This window comes from Nilaparvata lugens, chromosome 4 (assembly GCF_014356525.2).
Source record: "Nilaparvata lugens isolate BPH chromosome 4, ASM1435652v1, whole genome shotgun sequence".
In the NCBI taxonomy this organism is placed as follows: domain Eukaryota; kingdom Metazoa; phylum Arthropoda; class Insecta; order Hemiptera; family Delphacidae; genus Nilaparvata; species Nilaparvata lugens.
In genome coordinates, this window is record NC_052507.1 from 72,161,108 (window position 1) to 72,183,135 (window position 22,028).

The 22,028-nt window shown below is 33.7% G+C and overlaps 1 protein-coding gene across 2 annotated transcripts in view; it reads left to right on the forward strand.

Annotated features, from left to right (window-relative positions):
• The window catches only part of LOC111064197 (kelch-like protein 18), a 42,573-nt gene extending 21,312 nt beyond the window's left edge, over window positions 1–21,261 (forward strand). Inside the window, exons 6-10 of one of the 2 annotated variants that reach the window (XM_039426363.1) lie at window positions 482–618; window positions 11,592–11,814; window positions 12,458–12,674; window positions 14,173–14,342; window positions 15,608–21,261. In XM_039426363.1, the coding sequence (XP_039282297.1) occupies window positions 482–618; window positions 11,592–11,814; window positions 12,458–12,674; window positions 14,173–14,342; window positions 15,608–15,827 (967 nt within the window). In that variant the 3' untranslated portion in view covers window positions 15,828–21,261. The remainder of the gene's footprint in view (window positions 1–481; window positions 619–11,591; window positions 11,815–12,457; window positions 12,675–14,172; window positions 14,343–15,607) is intronic. The other variant, XM_039426362.1, reaches the window with a different exon arrangement.
• Window positions 21,262–22,028: the final 767 nt, after the last annotated feature.

Sequence of the window (22,028 nt, forward strand, 5' to 3'; positions counted from 1 at the left end):
ACATACAAAACGTGTGAAAAATAGACAAAATCTGTTAAGCTCTCAATTTTTCATACGTTTTGTATGTAATTAAGGATTATTTTTCCAAGGTTGCGTTATTATAGACTTATTCTACATCTTTCTCTTCAAAATTAAATTTTCTACAAGTTCTGTAAAAAGAATATTTTGTATTTATTGTACATTTAGCATAGTAATTCTACTTCAAAACCTTAAAGGAACTTGTTTTTCGGGTCCAAGTTTCACATATTTAGTCACCTATCTTGAAAACTTTTCTAGCTACAGATCTGGAAACGGTTTTGTCCAATTTTTCAGTTCATTTTACATAAAGTACGCTAAATTGTACATCTTAATTAACAGCCAACAAATACCCGTTGGGCATCGTTTGCAAGTAGGTATCTCAAATGGAACTAACATATTAGCAATTGAAATAAACCATTGAATCAAATTTTATTTGACTGTTGACATTTTCAATTTCATTCAGGGACCTACTGGACGAGGCTAGAGATTACCATCTAATGCCCGAGAGAAGGCCTCTCCTGCAGAGTTTTAGAACAAGGCCCAGGTGCTGTAATTACATTATGGGACACATTTTCGCTGTAGGAGGCCTCACTAAAAGCGGTAAGTTCATGAGTTTGCTATTTGTAATAACTGCTTATCTCAAAGTTATTTTTTTAGTTATATTACGATTGAAAAACACTGTAATCTTTTTGTCAACAATTTTATTCAATTACATGACTGCAGTTTCACCTCTTTGAAGTGAAATTGATTTATTAATGCAGTGTTTTTCAATTATGGAGAAGTTCCACAACATTAATTGACCACTCACACAACTTTCCTTGCCGTTATGAAAATTGATCATCTGACGCTAGTGTTCCCGCGCATCTCAAGTCTACTATTCAAAGATTTGAGCCAGCTGGTGACAGGGCAATAACGCTGGAGACACACGAGGTCTTCTATCTCTTCATAGTGAATCATTTAATAGAATCAACAGTTGCCAACAGTTTGCAATTGGACAATCACACTTTCTCGAATTTCGAGCTTATAATTGTAGAGACTCTCATGCTCAATCTATTCCACTCAAAATTTCTTGTTTAAATTGTATCTGAAGCCTGATAATTGAGAATCTAAAATCAAACTTTGCATAGATGGTGCGGAGCTCCTGAAATTTTTACAGATATGGGACTTGTGACAGTTGATAGAGCTTATCGATGACTATTTCAGGTATAACTTTAATCAAAATCGTTGGAGCCGTTTTCGAGAAAATCGCGAAAAACCCTGTTTTTGACAGCATTTTTCCCATTTTAGCCGCCATCTTGAATCGCATTTGATCGAAATTGTTCGTGTCGGATCCTTAAGCTGCGTACACATATTCGCGCTTCCAACCCGCACCGAGCACGCTCCTCCCTCGTACCGCCCTCGTACCACCATCGAACCACAGTCGCCCCGCCCACGCACCCATCATGAACGTTACGGAAGATGTTAGATCTTCTCGCGTTCCCCGGTCGAACCACTCTTGCTCGCCGGTCGATCATCAATCGCTCTGCTGGAGTGACGTTCGGTTGCGGAGCAGAGCGAGAGTCTGTACGCACCTTTATATTGTAAGGACCTTACGTTCCAAATTTCAATTCATTCTGTTAATTGGGAGATGAGATATCGTGTACACAGACGCACATTACACACACACACACACACACACACACACACACACACACACACACACAACACACACACACACACTCACACACACACACACACACACACACACACGCACACACACACACACACACACACACATTTATATGATTGGTAACACTGATCACGCGGACTCGCGTGCATGAGCATTAACTTGTTGCTGTGATAGTGTAGAACTGTACAGCGCATGCGCAATGACGTCATTGATGACGTCATTATACTAAGATTATTTCGACCAGTGCGCATGACTACTATTTTTATTTCGGCCTTCTGCGTATGCCCGGTGACGTCAAAATGACGTAGCATACTAAGACTATTTCGTACTAAGAATATTTCGGTTCACCGGTAATAGTTCTATGATATGAAAAAATATGATTTCATACAACTTATTTCATATTATCTGCATATGACAGAAATATTACCGTCTAATACCGGCCACAAAATAGTTTTTTTTTTTACTATCATATTTTGCCTTCTTGTTATGAACTTAGAGTTATGTGGATAAGTACCGTAAGCTGATATCAAAGAAACGTCTTCATAAACTAGTTTTTTGAATTCCTTACTCAAAATAACATAAAAAATAATCCAATCTCTAAAATAATAATTTTGCAGTTACGGTATGGCATTTCAACTTACTATATAGAGCACTTGTACGGCTAAGCAGTATTAACACTGTAACTTAGGCTACATTAATTTCACCAAGGCTTCAAGTAAAGCATTTCAAACAGTTAATTTTATGGATGCAAAACAACTGTAATACATATATTTAAAATTCTCGATAAAAATTCAATGTAGTATTTATTAAATATAACTGATTTGCGCCTTGTATTTTATGCAAGTTTCCATTATATCAATAGGGCCATTCAAATTTTCCGCCTCTTCTTGCCTCTCTCTGTCATGGCTGCCGATGTTCAATTCGTAACAGGAATAGCGGCCACTCAGCCACTCTATAGTTTACTATATAGCTCGTTTATTTTGATAGAATGGAGAAAGAAAATGGCGGCTGAGAATATGGTTTGTTCAGTTTTGTACAGTCACTGTCAAAAGTAAATATAAAATATTCTGGCAAATAGACAACATTGCAAAGTGAGAGAGAGATAGTGCTATCTGTTTTGTTGTATGATAGAAAAGGACAGCAACAGTATTGTCAATCGTACACTGCCATTATAATGTGGACCTCACTATAGTGAGCGCTTGCTAACGCTGGCCTTGGTGGAAAACTTGTCACATTGCCACAGAATGAAAATTATAATATTTAATATGTATGAGTATTCTGTGACATTGCAGTATAGATTGTCAGACCAGTCATCGCCCATTACCAAATGAATAAGCTATAGGCCTATTAAAATTATCACATTGAAGTCTGGTCTTGGATCAACGCGGCCAAGCTTACCAGGCTGGGCCACAGAATAGGTACAGAATGGAAACTTGTAATGAATCACCTATCTAACCAATGCTTTTTACATGACCCCAATACTAAACACGTCACGTGACCTTGGGAAGTTCCAATCCTGGTCTTCTGATTGGCTCGTAGCAGTGAACGAGATCAATTGATCCGGATCATTGAAGTGATCCGAACCTACCATCAATGCTATTACAATGCGGCGCTTCCTAACAAGATGGCGGATTTTAGCGTCAGGGTACTAGCCAAGTTTCCATACTGTATGTATACTGTGGCTGGGCCAGCGACTGGATCAACGTGTGGACTACAGTTCAAGGCATACAGGTTCTCAACAATATTTACCAAAGACCTTAAAAATACTTCTTTAACGTCTTTGATATTTACGATAGTTTTGAGCGTAGACCAGCTATAGAATAGACACGCCCCATACTGAAAGTCGATGAAGCCAACATCTCCTGTCATATCGCCCCATCGTGAGGTCGGCATCGTATAGATATTAATATTCTACTTGGCAAAAAATTCAGAATCATTCAAGATCAAACCAAATTTTATGGATGATAATCACTAATTTTTGAAATTGGAATTAAAATGTTCTTAAATCATAAAAAGAAACATTTAAAAAGACTTTTTGATATCGACACAAGTATCGATAAGAATAATTTCCATATAAATATAACTAACAGCTGATCAAAATTTGACAGACAGCAGACGAACAAAACTGAAATGCCTTCCTTCAGTAAAAACTAGAAACTGTATAAACACATTACATCACGTTTATTTAGGATTTAATTTTAGAGAACTTACATCACATAATTTATACAATTTTCCGCCTAAATCTACCTTGAAATTAAATAATATGCTAGTTCAAGCGTGTTACTGTTATAGAATTTTACTTCGTTTGGGCTAGTTTTGTTTGCGATTAGTTAACTTCATCTAGTTCTTTAAAATCTAGTAAATTGCTATGATTCCTACAAAAATTGTATTCCTTGCTTGTGGCTCATTCAACCCACCAACAAATGCATACACACACACACACACACACACACCACACACACACACACACACACACACACACACACACACACACACACACACACACACACACACACACACACACACACCACACACACACACACACACACACACACACACACACACACACACACAACACACACACACACACACACAACACACACACACACACACACACACACACCACACACACACACACACACACACACACACACACACACAACACACACACACACACACAACACACACACACACACACACACACACACACACACACATATATATATATATATATATATATATATATATATATATATATATATATATATATATATATAATTTTAGATTTTTAAGATTAAGATATAAGATATAAGATATAAGATTAAGATATATATATACATATATACATATACATACCCAAAAACCACTTTTTGGACTCAGGGACCTTGAAACGTATGGAAATTTAGTAATTGGGGTACCTTAATTTTTTTCGGAAAGCAATACTTTCCTTACCTATGGTAATAGGGCAAGGAAAGTAAAAATAATTATTGAACTGTATATGATACGAAAAAAGCAATTTGGAATAACTATAGATAATATTGTTATGCATCTACATAAATTGGCGGAGCTTTGGACATATCAATGTCTATTTTTTGGAAAGAATTTTCAAAATATCCTTCCCACTAAAGCTGTGTTTTCGTAACGGGCAGAAGCAGAATCGATTGCAGCGCACCCAAGCGGGCAGAAACAGTAAAGGGCACGCCACACCAAGCTCGCTACCGCGGCGGTAGCGAAGTTTTAAAAATCGCTAGCCATGTATTCAGGTTGAGCGCGCCACACCGAGCTCGCTACCGCGGCGGTAGTACGGCGCACTACCACCTATGACCGCCTGCTAGGCGATTCAACAAAAGTTCGCTGAGAGGTAGTACGGCGGACAAAGCGAGGTCAGTGTGGCGCGCTCAACCTGAATACATGGCAGGCGATTCGAAGAGGTAGCGCATGCGCACCTCTCCTCCTTGCAACACAACGCAACTAGTACGTCTCACCCCCCACTACTAGACTCACTACTCGGAGACTACCGCTAGCAGACGTTTTTCGGTGTGGCGTGCTCAGCCGAGAAAACTACCACCAGCGGTACTACCTCGGCGGTACTGGCGAGCTTGGTGTGGCGAGTCCTTAACACTCAAAGAACTAGTTCTTTGACATGAATTTTGCTTTATGTGTTATGGGTAATGAACTTTGTGGGTTGTTCAAAAGGTAATTCTAAAATGATTATTGGATATTTGATTCATTATAGTGAATTAATTGCTTTTTATAACTCAGATAACTTTTCCACAATTATTAGTTACTTCAATTATGCTAAATTTTATGCTTTATAGGCATGTCAATCAATGAGTTAACTTTCCATTTCCTATGCTTGAAATTTGTAGGGGTAAATTATTTGAAGTAACTGATTGTATTTCATTATTAATAAGATATTATTTTATTAACTAGAAGCATTCCATTATTAATAAGATATTATTATTATTTTATTAATTAGAATCAATTGCCTTCAGAGTCAATGCATGTTCTTTGAATCACATCGTCTATAGGTAGGCCTACCTACTTGTATGAGTACCGTATTCAACTTCAAAGGCCTATTGAAGCTCTATCGAAAAAAAATCAAATTAATAAATAAGTGTTTTACTTTTGGCATTTTTGGAATCAACGGGTTATATTACACCAAGAGAAATAAATGTTGTAAACGTTTCTTAGGCAATTTTATTTTAGCAGTCCCCCTTTTTGGATAGGTACGGTCCCGGCTGATATACTTAAATAAGAATCGTGAGGCCCATTGACTGCCTAAATCAATATGCCTTCTCAGGCAAGGTTCAATTGGGGACTCCTCACCAGTAAAAGCTATACGAATATTAAAAATTATTATTATAGATTACTGTAACACATAATGTAAAAAGTGTATTCAAACAGGCGAACTAATTCTAATAATTATTGTTGAGATAACTATATCTTGCTAGAATAAACAGGTTCTCTTATGGTACTTTGAATAACACATAGCCTATTTTAAAATGGATAAATATCTATTGATTATAGAAGGTAACTAGTACCCTTGTGATATTCCAAAATGAAACATGATTAGTTTCGACATTTTCAATAAGGACTCTCTTGACAATGACATAATTAGAAACTGGTCATGCTTATTTTGAATATATTAGGGTAGGCCTACTAGTTATTTTTCATAATTGAACATTAAAGTTGCCCTATTAAAATGAATACTTTATTAGATATTCATTAGAATTAGAGTAGCCATTCAAACTCCTTATTTACTATAATGTTCTGAAAGCTTATCAATTTTAATCAAAACCTTGGGAATATAGTCTAGAAGGTAGAATTAAAAGTAATTATATTTGATGTGGCTTGGAACATAATATTTTCAACTTTTGCTTGAGTTATTTTTCATATTCAAAGAATTATTACCCATTCAATGCAGTGCATAAGTACTATTATTTAATTCTTAATGCAATACATAATTGTGATAGCTTACCCTATTTTATATAAAATTCAAGTCTATTATTTTACATGTTACCTATAGCATTTGCCAGTCAGCAATGTTGAATAATACTATTATTTCCAAAAGAAGCAGAAGCCATACAGAACCAATAAAGTTGTTAATAAGAGTTCGATGCTGTTGGGTTGAATATAGTTTTAAAAATCCCTCAAGTATAAACCATCAAAACTTATTTTATTAGCTTCATGTCACTTGCTGTTTTATTAAACTACCTGAATTGAAGCAGTTAGCAGGAGCGATCGCCCAACCCCCCCCCCCCAAAGAGGATATTATTATGAATAACATGAAATAAACACATCAAGATTTACTGAAAAAATTAATATATTTCTTAGATTAGTCCATCTCTTTCTTTTGTAGGCTACTACATCATATATGAATTATATCCATGAAATATTATTCATAGTTGATTTTCTTTGTCATCCTCTACTTCTGGCTGGTACACCACTAGGCCTGAAATCAAAAAGTTATAATTTATTATTCATTATAAAAAACTTTGCAAAGTGAATTCTGAAATTGATTGTTTTGTAATCTGTATAAGTTTTCAATTATATTTCTTGGCAAGGAACCCCCAATAATGAAAAGTAATATTATATGAGAAATTCCAACAATCAGTTGAATTATTATTAGCATCAATCTCCATGTAGGAATTGGTATTATTCAGTGTGTCCCAAGGTCAAAAGAACTAGTTGGTGAACAACATATTTTTGGATACCATGAACAATTCATTCATTTCTGTGGTCAGTAGGCCTACTTCTCGACCGTTTGGTTTATTTGACTCTTCAAAAATGTACTGCATAAAGTAATTATTGGTTCTATATTTAGATAAACAAGTTTAATGAAACAAATGGGAATATAATCAATTAATTGCTTGATCTGAAATGATGATTATCTACAACATTATAAGTAGAACTAAATGATTTGAAAATGAATACCAAACTGTAAATACATAAATCTCTCTCAAAACAATGCAGGTATTTCATCCATGAATGCAATTATAGATTTTAAAAGGTGGAATCACTGTCATTTAAGCTATTATTCAGTGTTTTTTATCAGCACTTGCTGGTTGAATTTTTGAAGTCATCTATTCATAGTACTAATGTATGGTCATTTATACAGTTCAACATTCACTTAAGATCAAGATGAACAGTTGAGAAGAGTGTCTAAAAAACAATGTATTCACTCATCATTCAGGGAATAGAGCTGTTCATAATATTTGGGATTTCCTCCATAATGAAATAATTTATGTAACAAAATCTAATAATGTGATAACATTGAATCAATAATCTGATGTTAAAATGTTATCACATTATTAGATTTTGTTACATAAATTATTTCTTTATGGAAGGAATCCCAAATATTATGAACAGCTCTATTCCCTGAATGATAAGTGAATAAATTGTTTTTAAACACTCTTCTCAACTGTCCATCTTGATCTCATGTGGTTTCACATAGTTTCGAAATATTAAAATTTCCTGTAAGCTATTAATGATTTTGTAATTCAGTCAGTTTTTCAATTATTTTAGTCACATACCATATTTATGTCTTACTATTTGAATATCTAACATCAAATCAATAATAAAACATCGTGGATAAACTTTTTGAAAAAATGGGAAACTGTATAAAATGACATCGCCCACATATAGTTTAAAAAATGTGTGGAATTTGATCTTACCTAACTAACTTATTCTATCTATGGGTTCCAAAAATTTTTCCATCCTGGTCAACAAAAATGAATTCATATGCATTTCTTTGAGCACATTCTCTTCAATATTTTGTTTGTAAATGGTATCTGAAAAAGAAGCATATATTTAATCTTTCACATATATCGATTTTGGAGATAAAGTGAAGTTAATCATCAATGATAATACATAGTTTGGACTTTGAATAAATTAGAAGTGAACTAGGCCTCAATAAACTATTTACATTAGATAGACTATACATACTATAAGTATATAGCCTACTTACATTCGTAGCACATAACAGAAAACACTTTAAAGTTTTATAATATAAATTAAAACAGGAGACACACAACATAGATAGATTAAAAACACTGAAAAACTTACATTACACTCTCTGCTCGGTCGAGAAAAGGGACATAGTTCCTCGAAAATTTCCGATTATAATGTAAGTTTTTCAGTGTTTTTAATCCATCTATGTTGTGTGTCTCCTGTTTAAATGTTTAAATGTTAAATGTTTAAATGTTAAATGTTTAAATGTTTAAATGTTTAAATGTTTAAATGTTTAAATGTTTAAATGTTTAAATGTTTTTATGTTGCGCATTTACGGCGAAACGCGGTGATAGATTTTCATGAAATTTGACAGGTATGTTCCTTTTTTTAATTGCACGACGACGTATATACAAGGTTTTTGGAAATTTTGCATTTTAAGGATAATATAAAGGAAAAAGGAGCCTCCTTCATACGCCAATATTAGAGTAAAACTCAAGACTATAGAATTATTCATCATAAATCAGCTGACAAGTGATTACACAGATGTATGGAGAAGCCAGTCTATTGCTGTATTTCCATAAGGTCTATAGTTTCAATCAGGTACTTGTGGATGAGAATACTGCGTGAGGTCTACTGTTCACAGAACTACTAGTATAGGCTAAGAAAATATGATATGAAAAAAGCAATTTGGAATAACTATAGATAATATTGTTATGCATCTGCATAAATTGGCGGGCGGAGCTTTGGAGATATCAATGTCCATTCTTTGGAAAGAATATTCAAAATATCCTTCCCACTAACTCTCTACCAATGAATGAGAGAGTTGCAACGTATCACCAACAATGGGAAGAGCATGTTGAACGAATGTCAGCTGATAGGCTGTGTTGTGCTAGAAGGATGTTACTCCAAAAAGCTGCTTGTGTATCTTTTCGGACGTAACAAGTTGATTTTGAGAAGATACAAAAGAGCTTCTGTTGCTTATGGAAAGATACATTTTAATAAAAACGTTTTTTAACGGATAGTATTGTAGTTTAGTGGCCCTCCGACGGTAGGCAAAGCTACAGGACCCAGACTGAAGATATGACATCAAATAGTTATGTGATAGGACAATTCCTAGATTCATATCAACATGCCAAGATGCCGCTTAGCAAGGACTCAGAGATTTTATCCTTACATTGCTTTCAGGATGTTCAATAGGCTACCGGAGTGGGTGAGGGATAGTGGAAGTGATAGACAATTCCGAGCAGTTTTGAAATCTCTCTTGGTGGAGCCTGAGTGAATTTCTTGATAGTGAGATGACATTTTGAAACTTTTTTGTGACGTTTTATAAACCCTGACACAGTCTATCCAGCAGCGCTGGTCAATGACTTAGAATAAAACTAAACTAAACAAAACTATTCTTTTAAAATTGTGAGCGACAGGACAGGTCAGGAAGCTCTCTGATTGGCTGATTCTCAATAAGTCAACCTTATCAACCAATCGGAAAGCTTCCTGTCCTGTCATGTCGTTCCGTTCCGGAAACGGTAAGTGTGAAAACGACCATTATCTTCGACAGTGTATTAAAAACTGGATACTCTGTATCTTTCTATATTCTCATCAGCGGCTTGCTAACCTACCAACCTTGGAACTGGACTGGAACTGGTGTGCTGCAAACTCCCTTATGGCTTGGTTCTCTTTCGTGGCACTAGGTCTCATCACCTCACACTCCAAATACCATTTCATCGAACTGCTATTTTGAACGCATCTTTCCTCACATCCGCCTGCCGGGCATGGAACTACCTACCCTACCACCTCATCCAATCCAATTCATTGGCTTCCTTCAAATAATAATTTATGTATTGTAATTTATGTAATAATAATAATAATATAATTTATGTGACGTGCAATATTTTTGTAAGCTTCTGTTATTCTATTTATTTATTTAATGTATTTTTCAATACCTGTTGACATGGCCAGTTGTAAAATTGAATTTGAATTTGAAAAGGAATCTGTTTAAATATTTACTGGATGATGACTGAGCTATTGTCCTGTTTGTTCTAATGTTAATTTCATTTCTCTGCATTCCATTCATCATTATTTTACTTAAATTGATATTCTCATTCTTATTTCTATTTACTCAATTTATTATACTCAACCTTGAGGTCTTTTCAGCTTTTCACAAATAGCCTAGCTAGAAATACATCTTTGGAAGTAGCCCTATCTCTCAATGTTTATCATTCTGTTCAGTTCACACCAGCGGAGTGCAGATTTTTATCATTTTTTTAAATAATTTTTATTAACTCAAGTGCTTTTACAAACATAGAGTTTCGTCATACAGTAATTTATAGTCAATACAATATATTTATACTTTTACTTATTTTCTATACTCAATTTATTTATTTCTATTTGCTCCATTTTCTCCATTTTTTCATCAATCTCATTTAATTAATAGTTTGGCCGTGGTGCTGCCGGTCTAGAATAGCAGGCCTAGCGTGCAAACAACCCAAGGTGCTAGAGTGGTAGAACCCCACCGAAAATCCGGGTCCCTCTAAATCCATAAACCTCCATATTCTACACCCCTACCCCTCACCAAGCCTTAATATCCTTCCACTTGCACCTTTCAAATTTCCACTTCCCTGTGAATTCTGCCCATCCAATAAATTAGCCTAGATTCTTTTCATCAATTGTATTAATTTCCACTAATATTTTTCACTATGTATTGTATTGAATTTAGAAGTGTTTGCCATAGGTCTTGTCAGACCTGGCAATGTAAGACAAATTGAATAAATATCAAATATCTTTCTAGGCTTTTCTCTTTTTCTATTATCTTTCCTTTTAGGTCCTTCTGGTCCCTTGAAATTGACCTTGTAATCGCCTCTCTCTCTAGGACCTTCCGATCCTTGTTCTCTTTCCAGGACCTTCTGACCGCTGTACTGTTTCTAGCGCCTTCTAACCGCTGTCCTGTTTCTAGGCGACTCGTTGAGCACAGTTGAGGTGTTTGACCCGATTGCCGGCAGATGGCAGCTGGCTGAAGCGATGAGTATGCTGCGCAGTCGAGTTGGCGTGGCTGTTCTCAAGAACTGGCTGTACGCGTTTGGAGGCTACAACGGCTCTGAACGGCTGTCGACTGTTGAGGTTTTCGACCCCATCAAGAAGACATGGAGCAAAGTGTCGCCGATGCACTGCAAGAGGAGGTGAATAGAAATTATACTGATCATGATTATTTATCTAAACCATACTAAAAATTAATCTAATCAGAGAATATTATATTATATCATATCATTTACTAGTCATGATCTAAACAGAACTGAAAATCTACTGGACCAGGATCAGGAACTGAATTTACTCAGCGAAATTCAGTGAAATAAATCACTGGATCAGGAGCTGAATTTATAACTTGAATCTCGCTATAAAGGCGCACTAAGAACTCATTTGAAAATATTTGAAACACTTTCTGCGTTTTCTCACCTTTTTTCGAGATCGAATGAACAGAAAATGTTCAAATTTGGTGAATAAGTTTAGCTAAAGCTCAGATACACCATCCACTTTTAATCTAGTTTAACGCGAAATATAGTCACATTCCAGTTGTAAACCAGAATCTCGGTTTGAACTGAGCTGGTGCCCAAAGGTACGCCCACAGTCGGCGCTTTTGTAGCGTTTTCTCAGCTTTTTTGAGAACGAATTGATAGGAAACGTTCAAATTTGGTTCAAAGGTTCAGCTAGGGTCTGGAAATTTTATGCTGAATAGACTTCCAATTTAAATTTTAAGCATCCCATAGACGTGCAGTAGATGAATTCGACTTGTTAGTGAAAGTGGCATTGTTGTTGGGTTTGCAGCGCAGTGGGTGCGGCAGCACTGAACGACAGACTGTACGTGTGCGGCGGCTATGACGGGGTGTCGTCGCTGAACACAGTGGAGTGCTACAACCCGGAACGCGACGAGTGGACTATCATAAACAGCATGCAGAAGCACCGCAGCGCCGGCGGAGTCATCGCGTTCAAGGGCTATGTCTACGCCCTCGGAGGCCATGATGGACTCTCCATTTTCGACTCGGTGAGTTTGTCAAAAAATCAAAATCATAAAAATCAAAATAATTTATTTGCATATCATGAAGTTAACAATCATAAATAAAACAAATACTTCATACTTATACAGAATTGTAGTAAAAATTTTAACTTAAATTTATAATTGGCGTTGCCAGCCAAACCTAAGTTTGAGTGCTACTAGCAACGAGTACCAAAAGATGTGATTCAATTCAACTTAAACATAAATGATGATTTATGTGATCAAATCACATAAGGCTGGCCACTAATGACAGTACATGATGATGAGCCGACTCGGTAAGTTTATCGAATCAAATAAGGCTAGCCACTAACGATAGGTGACATGTATGAACACACATGTCGTTATGCATTCATTTATTTACGAAGGCAACTTTTTACAAGTATTTTAAGCCTAGGTGATGATGTGGAGATGAATGATAATACAGTACTTACATTTCTATTTATGATGATTTCATGAAGAGATGGAGAGATGATGAATAGCTGAAAATGAAACTTGAGACTGAGTAGCTGATGAAATGAGAGAGAAATGAAACTTGAATTAACTGCTAAATACTTGCTACAAACCTACTCACTACGTACTATAGCCTTGTCTTGCTACATACTATTATTGTCTTGTCAAAATTAATATTATTTATACTCTATCAACAGATTTACTTGTTGTGTCATCACAGCGGAATGCTTTGGATAACATTTTTTGAGGTTAGGTTTTTGTATCATCGATTCAGATTTGATCATCGATTTTTTGTTGTTTATATTTCTTCACTACTCTATTTGAGGTTCTAAAATATTTAGAAAAGAAGAAACATACAATTGCCGAAAACTTTCCCAGTTCTAAATTTTGTCTAAATAAATAGTAGACCTACTATTAATTAGTTTATTGCCAAATTAATATATATCAAAATTAAAGGAAACGTGATTATTATATTCATTATTATGGACAGCCTCTTCAATTTCTGTACTTTTGAAATTTTCTTACCCACTGAAACTATTCAGCAGTGTTTATTGTTTCAAAAACTTTATATTTTGTAACATCTATTGACTTGAACTTTCTGATACTGTTTAATAATTGTAAAATACAGTGATCTTAGCTACTCATTATCCTAGTTTACTGAAATAATACTTTCTCCAAGTAGCTATAAAACTTTTTTCTAGTTTTTCACATGTACTATCTTAATCATTCTCTTTTCTAGTATTTATATATATATATATATATATATATATATATATATATATATATATATATATATATATTTATATATATTTTTTGTAATAATTGTTATGATGTATATCCTGTATTCATGTTTGGGCTGTTATGCCTGTTGCACTCGCAAGATTTTGAGATGTCGAGGTTGAGTGGTAGAGAGGACTTAGAAGTCCTAACTCCGCCTAATAAAGATTTTTTTTTCATTTTCATTTAATTTCATTTTTGTAAAATAAAATACTTGATTAGATATAACAATATTCAAATGATATTTTTGTTGTTTCAGGTGGAAAGATACGATCCCTCAACAGGCCAATGGTCATCGGTGACACCAATGATGACCAAGAGATGTCGACTGGGCGTGGCTACCCTCAACAGTAAGCTGTATGTCTGCGGAGGCTACGACGGGGCCACCTTCCTTCAGACTGTCGAGATGTACGATCCCATCACTGACAAGTGAGTGGAGTGCTCCACAACAATTTGTATTCAGGTTGTTTCGTCTGCCATATCTGTTTCCAATTGCAGTGTAGTAGTTGCTTGCTACAACTTGCTACTGGAACACAAAAAATAGTTGTTACCCAACCTCGAACTGAAAAAATAGTCTTGAATTAACTTCTGGTGACAGAGTGAAAGTCGTCTGACACTAGTGGAAAAGATACTTTCAAAGATATCTCTGTGTAAGATACTTTCAACTATAATTTCAAAGATACATTTTCTTTTTCAATTGCTGATGATGCCCACATGAACATTTTGCTTGTTCATTCATTCATTCATTTATACAATAAGATTATCAAAATGATAGGGAGAGGAAAAATAAGGTAAACTTGTGCTATTCCTCTCCCAAATTTAGATAACACATAGTCTGAAATAGGTTAAGTCTTGTAAGTTCTTCAATTCACAAAATGTTCAGTCCTCAAGTATTTTCACAATGTTCGTGGGTAATGTGAAATGCGAGGGTGATTTGATGAGACGATACTGTCTATAACTAACTAATTTTGTGGTCTACTTTCATAATGTGCTATAACTATTGGACAATAAAAAAAACAAGATAGATTGAATTGATAAAACGAGTTGAGAAATAATAACAGCAAAAATTTATCTAACAAAATGACAACGCTGTGATCAAAAAGAGACAATGCTAGAGAAATAATAAAGATGATCGACAGTGAATAATCGCTAGTGTGAGGAGTTCTACTTCCATCTGATACTTTTGAACAATATGTTGGATATCATGCGTATTTTGTATAATAATGTGCGCGTATTTGATTTTTTTGTTATTTGTGTTTGTTATATAAAATTATCACCACATTTCAGATAATATTAACATAATCCCATTTAAAACCAAAACCTAACCTCGCTAACCTTCCCTTCCACCATCAAAACCTAATTGAACTGAGCCTTTTAGGTCATGTTCATACACTTGAAAAATTGAAATCTCGCAGATCTGAGGCTCTCCTGATATGTGAAAGCTGTTCAATTACACTCACACGACATCAGGACGACACCGTGTCGTTGCAAAGTTAGTAAGACACAAGTTAGTCTGTCTACTAACGTTGGTGTTGTTGTAAAGTCACTGAGGGAAAGCACAGTCAACTTTTCCCCCATTACAGTATTAGTTATAAAGATATCGATTTTAATATGTTATAGATTTTGATAGTATCGATTTTAATAAACCGATTTTGATAGTATCGATTTTTTCCTAAATCGTTGTGTGATTTCAGATGGAAGTTCGTGTCGCCGATGAACGTGATGCGCAGTAGGGTTGCGCTGGCTGCCAACATGGGCAAGCTGTGGGCGATTGGAGGCTACGACGGTGTCACAAACTTGGCCACAGTCGAGGTGTACGACCCCAACACCGACTCCTGGTCGTTCGTCGCCTCCATGTGCGCCCACGAGGGTGGCGTCGGCGTCGGCGTCATTCCCGTCTGCAAGCTCGAATAGTCGTAAAAAATAGTCTTTGTTATTCCTGTCTGCTAAATCAAGTAGGTCGATCGATCGTCTAAAAAGTGATTTAGAAATGGCATAAAACGAGGTTGAAACCATGGTTGTAGGTGTCATTCCCGTCTGCAAACTCGAGTAGGTCGATCGATCGTCTAAAAAGTGATTCAGAAATTGTCAAAAATGAGGATTAAACCATGAAGGTTGGAAGTAGTTCATATTTCTATAGTTTAAACTGTTAAAAATAGTCGGTGTCATTCTCGTCTGCAAACTCGAGTAGGTCGATCAATCGTCTAAAAAGTGATTTAGAAATTGTCAAAAACGAGGATTAAACAATGGAGGTATAGTGAGGTCTACGTTATAATGGCAGTGAAGAAAGATAGTAGAAAAACGTTGCCAAGTCTCTCCATTTTGCCACTGAGTGTACACAGCTGTTAATCAATTTATCCCATTAAATTTGATCTAATAATAATTATCATTTCCTTGATAAAATAATCAATTTAATGTCAAATTAATCAAGAATTTTTTTCCATAATTTGATTCGAAAATTTTCTTTCATAACTGACATCAGATTTTCATTTTTATACAAACCTGAAATGGCGGCTAATTTAAAAAGCTGTGATACAACAATCTGAATTTCAAAACAACAGAAATTAAGTTATTTGGTAGGTATTCTATTCCAATTTCTTTTAAAAATAATAGAAATCCCATTTTAAATAAGTAATTTCAATGTAAATAATTTCTGAAATAACCTTTCAATATTATTTATACCGGAAGGGTAGGTCTAACCTATACGTGTAGGCTAACTGAAGCATGGATGAAGTCTAGGAGGATGGTTAGTTATAAACTTTTAAAATGTCATTTCAGGTATTTTAATTTGTGTTTCTCATACGGTAATGTCTAAATATTATTTCATTGTTTCAAAAATACATTTTAAATCAATTACACGATTTGTGTACTCAAGTATTTCGATAGAATTAAGAACAAAATGGCGACCGATATTGAATTGTTTACTTTTGTACAGTCACTGTCAAAAGTAAAAATAAAATATTCTGGCAAACTGACAACATCGCAAAGCTAGAGAGAGATAGCGCTATCTGTTTTGTTATGTGATAGAAAAGGACAGCAACAGTATTGTCAATCGTACACTGTCATTATAACATGGACCTCACTATAGCAGGCAGTTCCTACCTCCATGGTTTAAAGTGTCAAAAATAATCGGTGTTATTCCTGTCTGCAAACTCAAGTAGGTCGATGGATTGAGAAAGTGATTAAAAAATAGTCAAAAACGAGTTTAAACAATCGAGGTAGTTCCTATTCCATAGTTCAAACTCAAATATATTCGGTATCATTACTTCTGTAAACTCGAGTAGGGAGAACGGTCGTCAAAAAAGTGATTTAAAAAACGAGGTTTGAATTGTCAAGAACATCCTGTGTCATTCCCGTTTGAAAATTCGAATAGGTCGATCGATCGTCCAAAAAGTCAGTTACGATTGTCAGATACGAGGTTTGAATTGTCGAAATTAGTCGTCATTCCTGCCTGGAAACTCGAGTAGGTTGATTGATTGTCAAAAAAGTGGGTTGTAATTTAACTGTCAAAAGATCAATTATATTTGATTTGGATCGATTGCGAGTTGTAAACTAGTTGTAAGAAATATATGTTTAATTTGAATGAAATATTAAAGTAATAGATTTGGTTTCAATCCATCCCTGAAAGGTTTTGTTAGTTCTAAATCAATTGTTAAAAGATGGGTCTTTGATGACTTGTATATTTGGTTTGGATCGATTGCGAGTTGTAAACTTACTGTCAGAAATATATGTTTAATTTGAATGAAATATGAAGTAATAGATTCGGTTTGAATCCATCCCTGAGAGGTTTTGTTAGTTCTAAATCAATTGTTAAAAGATGGGTCTCTGATGACTTGGATCGATCCAAGTTCTAATGACTTGGATGAAAAAAATTCAAGTTCTAAAAACTCGTAAATAGATATATGATTAAAATCAATCGTGAAAAGTTGTAAGTTCTTAATTGATCGTCATAAAATAGATCTCTACTACTTTCAATCAATTCATTGCCAAAAAAGTGTATGCTCTGAAACAATCCAAAATTGATTTTTGACTTCAATTAATCTTCAAAATTAAAGCTCCAAATAAATAGTCAAGAATAGATTCTGGTTAACGAATATTTTATTTGAATCAATTGTGAAAAGTTTGTTTTGAATCAATTGTTAATATTTCAGAGAATGCTTATGAAAAGCCTTGACAAACACGATCCAAATTTAGTTATTTATAAGAAAGAGGGAAAAAACAATTTTTCTCTATTCTTTCTTCTACAATCAATGTATTTATTTGTGTTTGTGTTAGTAATTAATAGATATAATATACTAGAAAAATATTGAAAATTATAATATATTGCAAGCTATTTTATTATCATTTACCTTATTAGAGAAAATTAGCACTGACATCAACAAATATGCACCAATACTAGAAAAAAATCTATAAATCTGTGATTGAAATCCTACTGTTAGCTCAGTTATGTCTATAACTTGCAATAAACGTTTATCTACTGTACAATCACTCACCAATATTTATAATAGTTGTACCTATATTTTAGGTTATACTGTAATAGAAATTTATTCATATTTGTGGAGAAATATTTTTCAACGTATTTATTTTTTAAACACCAATTCTCAAAAACTCTAGGTCAAATAGGATATTCAATTCATCTCATCATTGTCTGTGTCTCTATGGCCCGGTTCCTAGAACACCTATTAAATCTAATGAATCATTAAACGTTCAATGGTTAATTAGATTTGATAAGTGTCCTAGAAATTGGGTCTATGTGTGTTTAGCTAGAAATCAATTCATATTGTATTGGAACATTTTATTGATTGTTATATGGGAATATTTCCTGTATTAATATTCAAAAGTTTGATTATAAGGCTGTGACAAAAATAATGTATTAGACCAAAGCTTCATCATTAATTTGAGAATGTTCTTCTCGTTTTATGAGGGAAAAAGGGAGGACTCCCATAGACTTATGCTACTTACTACTTCTATTATGAACTTATATACTACTTGGATATTACATAAGTTATATGCTATGTAACTTTACCACTTTGTTTTGATGTTTTCTTTGCATTTACTTACTGCATTATAATTTAAAAGATACTGTTTTAAGAGGCTCAATACACATTTCCATGCTTAATTGCATTTCAATTAGGAGTTCATTACTACAATAGGTTACTTCTATATGTGATTTTCTCATCTATTATCACTGGAAAATGGAAAAGTGGTGAAGTGTTATTAGAAAATCAACATAACGTCATGGTATTGTTATTACATAAAAGTTATCAAGTATTCGAGGCAAGCCCAAAAGGCAATTCACCTTACCATAAAAACAGCTTATAATTTCGATATCATTGTCTTATATTCTTCAAGAATGTCATGTTTAGTAGATACTATGCATGTAATAATTCCTTTTCCTATATACGAATAGTTAATTTAGAAATATAGTATGTTGACGTAATATATAGGCTATTATCTAGTTTCTTTGGATATAAAATATTAACTAAATTGTGAACTTATATTCGTTTTTGTCTAATTTAATTTCATATTCATTTCATCTCTTTCATAAAACATTCTTTCAATCAATTATTTATTCATTGAAGTTATCATTTATTCATTGTTGAAACACCGCTGATTTATGTAGTTACATTACAATACTATATTATCAATATTCTAATGTTCCATTCAATCTTCATTGTAATTAATAAGTTTCCATTATATGTGAAATTTGTTGCATAATTAGCTGTTGTACTGTAATTTATTGTGGATTCGTGTATAGACCAGAATGTATTGTGACTTACTTGAATAAATAAATTTGAATTTGAATTTGAAAATTTGAATTATGTATTTTTAAACGAGCTGATTCATCTGAAAAGTTAGGTGCTCTTTTGAATGCTCATTACTACTTACTGTAACCTTTCTCAGTTTTTTGCTCACCTGCTTGTTACAGAAATGAGATATTCATCTAAACAACAATGTTTTATTATAAAATGAATTTCAGTTTCAAATCTTTCAGTTTCAACACAAGATCTCTATTAAATATGATTGATATAATTTTTCTAAGCATTTAAAGTGCATTAAAAAATTCCTACAAGACTTGATAAGCGTTTTCTCTAGTGTATTCCTACTTATTTTTAGTTATTTAAGTCTTGCCCTGACAGTTATTATGTCTTAAACTTTGTTGAATATTGTATTCATTGAATTTTCTTGATTGTATATAATTTTATAAATTTTCACTGTGTAGTGAAAATTTGTAACATTGTAATAACTATTGGTTTTCTTCTATTCTACTTAATGATTATTACTATAGTGAGGTCCACGTTATAATGACAGTAATTGATCAACTTTGGCTTTGCTAACCTTGTCTATCATTTAACTAAACCGGTGGTAATATCCTTTTCTAGGTCCACAACGATGCCAATTATGTTTTTGACAGTGTAGAAATATAATAAATTAATACAGAGAATCGGCATCGATATTCTTTTATTTTTATCCCCTGCCATTATAACGTGGACCTCACTATAGTGATTGATTACTTTAAGCATAAAAATACTCTACTTAGAGGTACCGGAAACTACTTTTAATATTTCATGAAAAGTGACCAAAATATGTGGATTGATAGTAAATAGTAATTAAATAATAAACCCAATTTTCCTTGTGTTTGTGCAAAATCAAAATATTAATGTTAATGCCGGTTGCACAAAAGCCGGTAAAATTTTAATCGTGTTTAATTCCACGAGAACCAATCAGAGAAGCCGTCATATCAAAAAGGCCTTCTTTGATTGGTTTTCGTGAAATTAATCACGGTTAAAATTTAACTGGCTTTTGTGCAACCGGGCCTTAGTATTTATATAATAATAAATTTAGAATTAAAAAAGGTTTGTGTTCAAGTTGTACGAAATACATAAGAACAAAACTAAACTTAATCTCGAATCATTGTAAGCTTGAAATCTTTTTCAAACAGATTTTTCACACTGTTTTCTTCATTCTTCTTTAAAATGAAAATAAATAATTCATTCATATGATAAGACTTTATCAAATATTACCTTGGGCATTATTAATAACAACTTCAAAATCTTATCTTAACTCTTAACGGAATAATCCTATTAAGAGTATCTATTCAGAAATTCAGAGTTAGCTTTTCAAGTACTTCTCAAAATCTACTATAAATTTTCTATAGTATCAATCATCAATCTCTCGTTATTTTATCACTAAGCATTTGATTCTTGCAATTATTTTCAAGCACATATTTACGGTACCTAGCTGAAACACTGAGTTTCATACTTTAAATCAGCGTTGTTCTCATTATTATTATTAATTATGTATCTTATTTGTGTGTTGAGTAGAAATAAATAATACATATTTTGAATATCCTGTGTTTATATTCAGAACCAGAGGTTCCTTGACTCCCTCACTTCAACTTTTCTGCTAAAGTTTTGTTTTTTATAGAAAACCCTCATTTACATACCGATTCCGTCTTCCCTCATCCACTCAATAATATTTTCCTAATAATTGAAAACATTATTTATTTAATTCAATCGTTGTTTATCTGTTTGTTTATTAATTAATTTTTCTGAGGCTGAAGCCCATTAAATTTGAACACCCGGCTTGTGCGTGATGGGTAATGAGATGGATGTTGATACTGAGAGATGAGTGGCCCTACAACTTATAGATGGTTCCCGAAAAATCGGAAAGCTCCGTCTATCCCCAGACGGGCTATAGCCCCCCCTTGGGTATGCAATTTACACTAAATAAAATGGGTAATTTGTTTTGTTGTAAGACAAATGTGTTTGTCAAATTGGGCCACCAAATAACTTATTCATAGCTATTATTTCATTCATAGCTTATTCATTATGTACTATTAAAGAAGGTTGTAACATTTAAGTTTCTTTTGAATACGTTTTGTTACATTTTCACTGACCTTTGAAATATTCAACTTATTTATTTGTTTTGAACTGTTACCCTTTAAATTCTTTAGACCCTTCATTATAAGGAATAATAAGTAATGCATTATAGAAACTTATTATAAGGTAGAATAATTGGAAATGTACATACAGGTTTATTTTTAATAACTTACTTAATCATTTGCCAAAAAGTATTTCCTTACATGAAATGAGAAGGTAATAGCTTTCAACG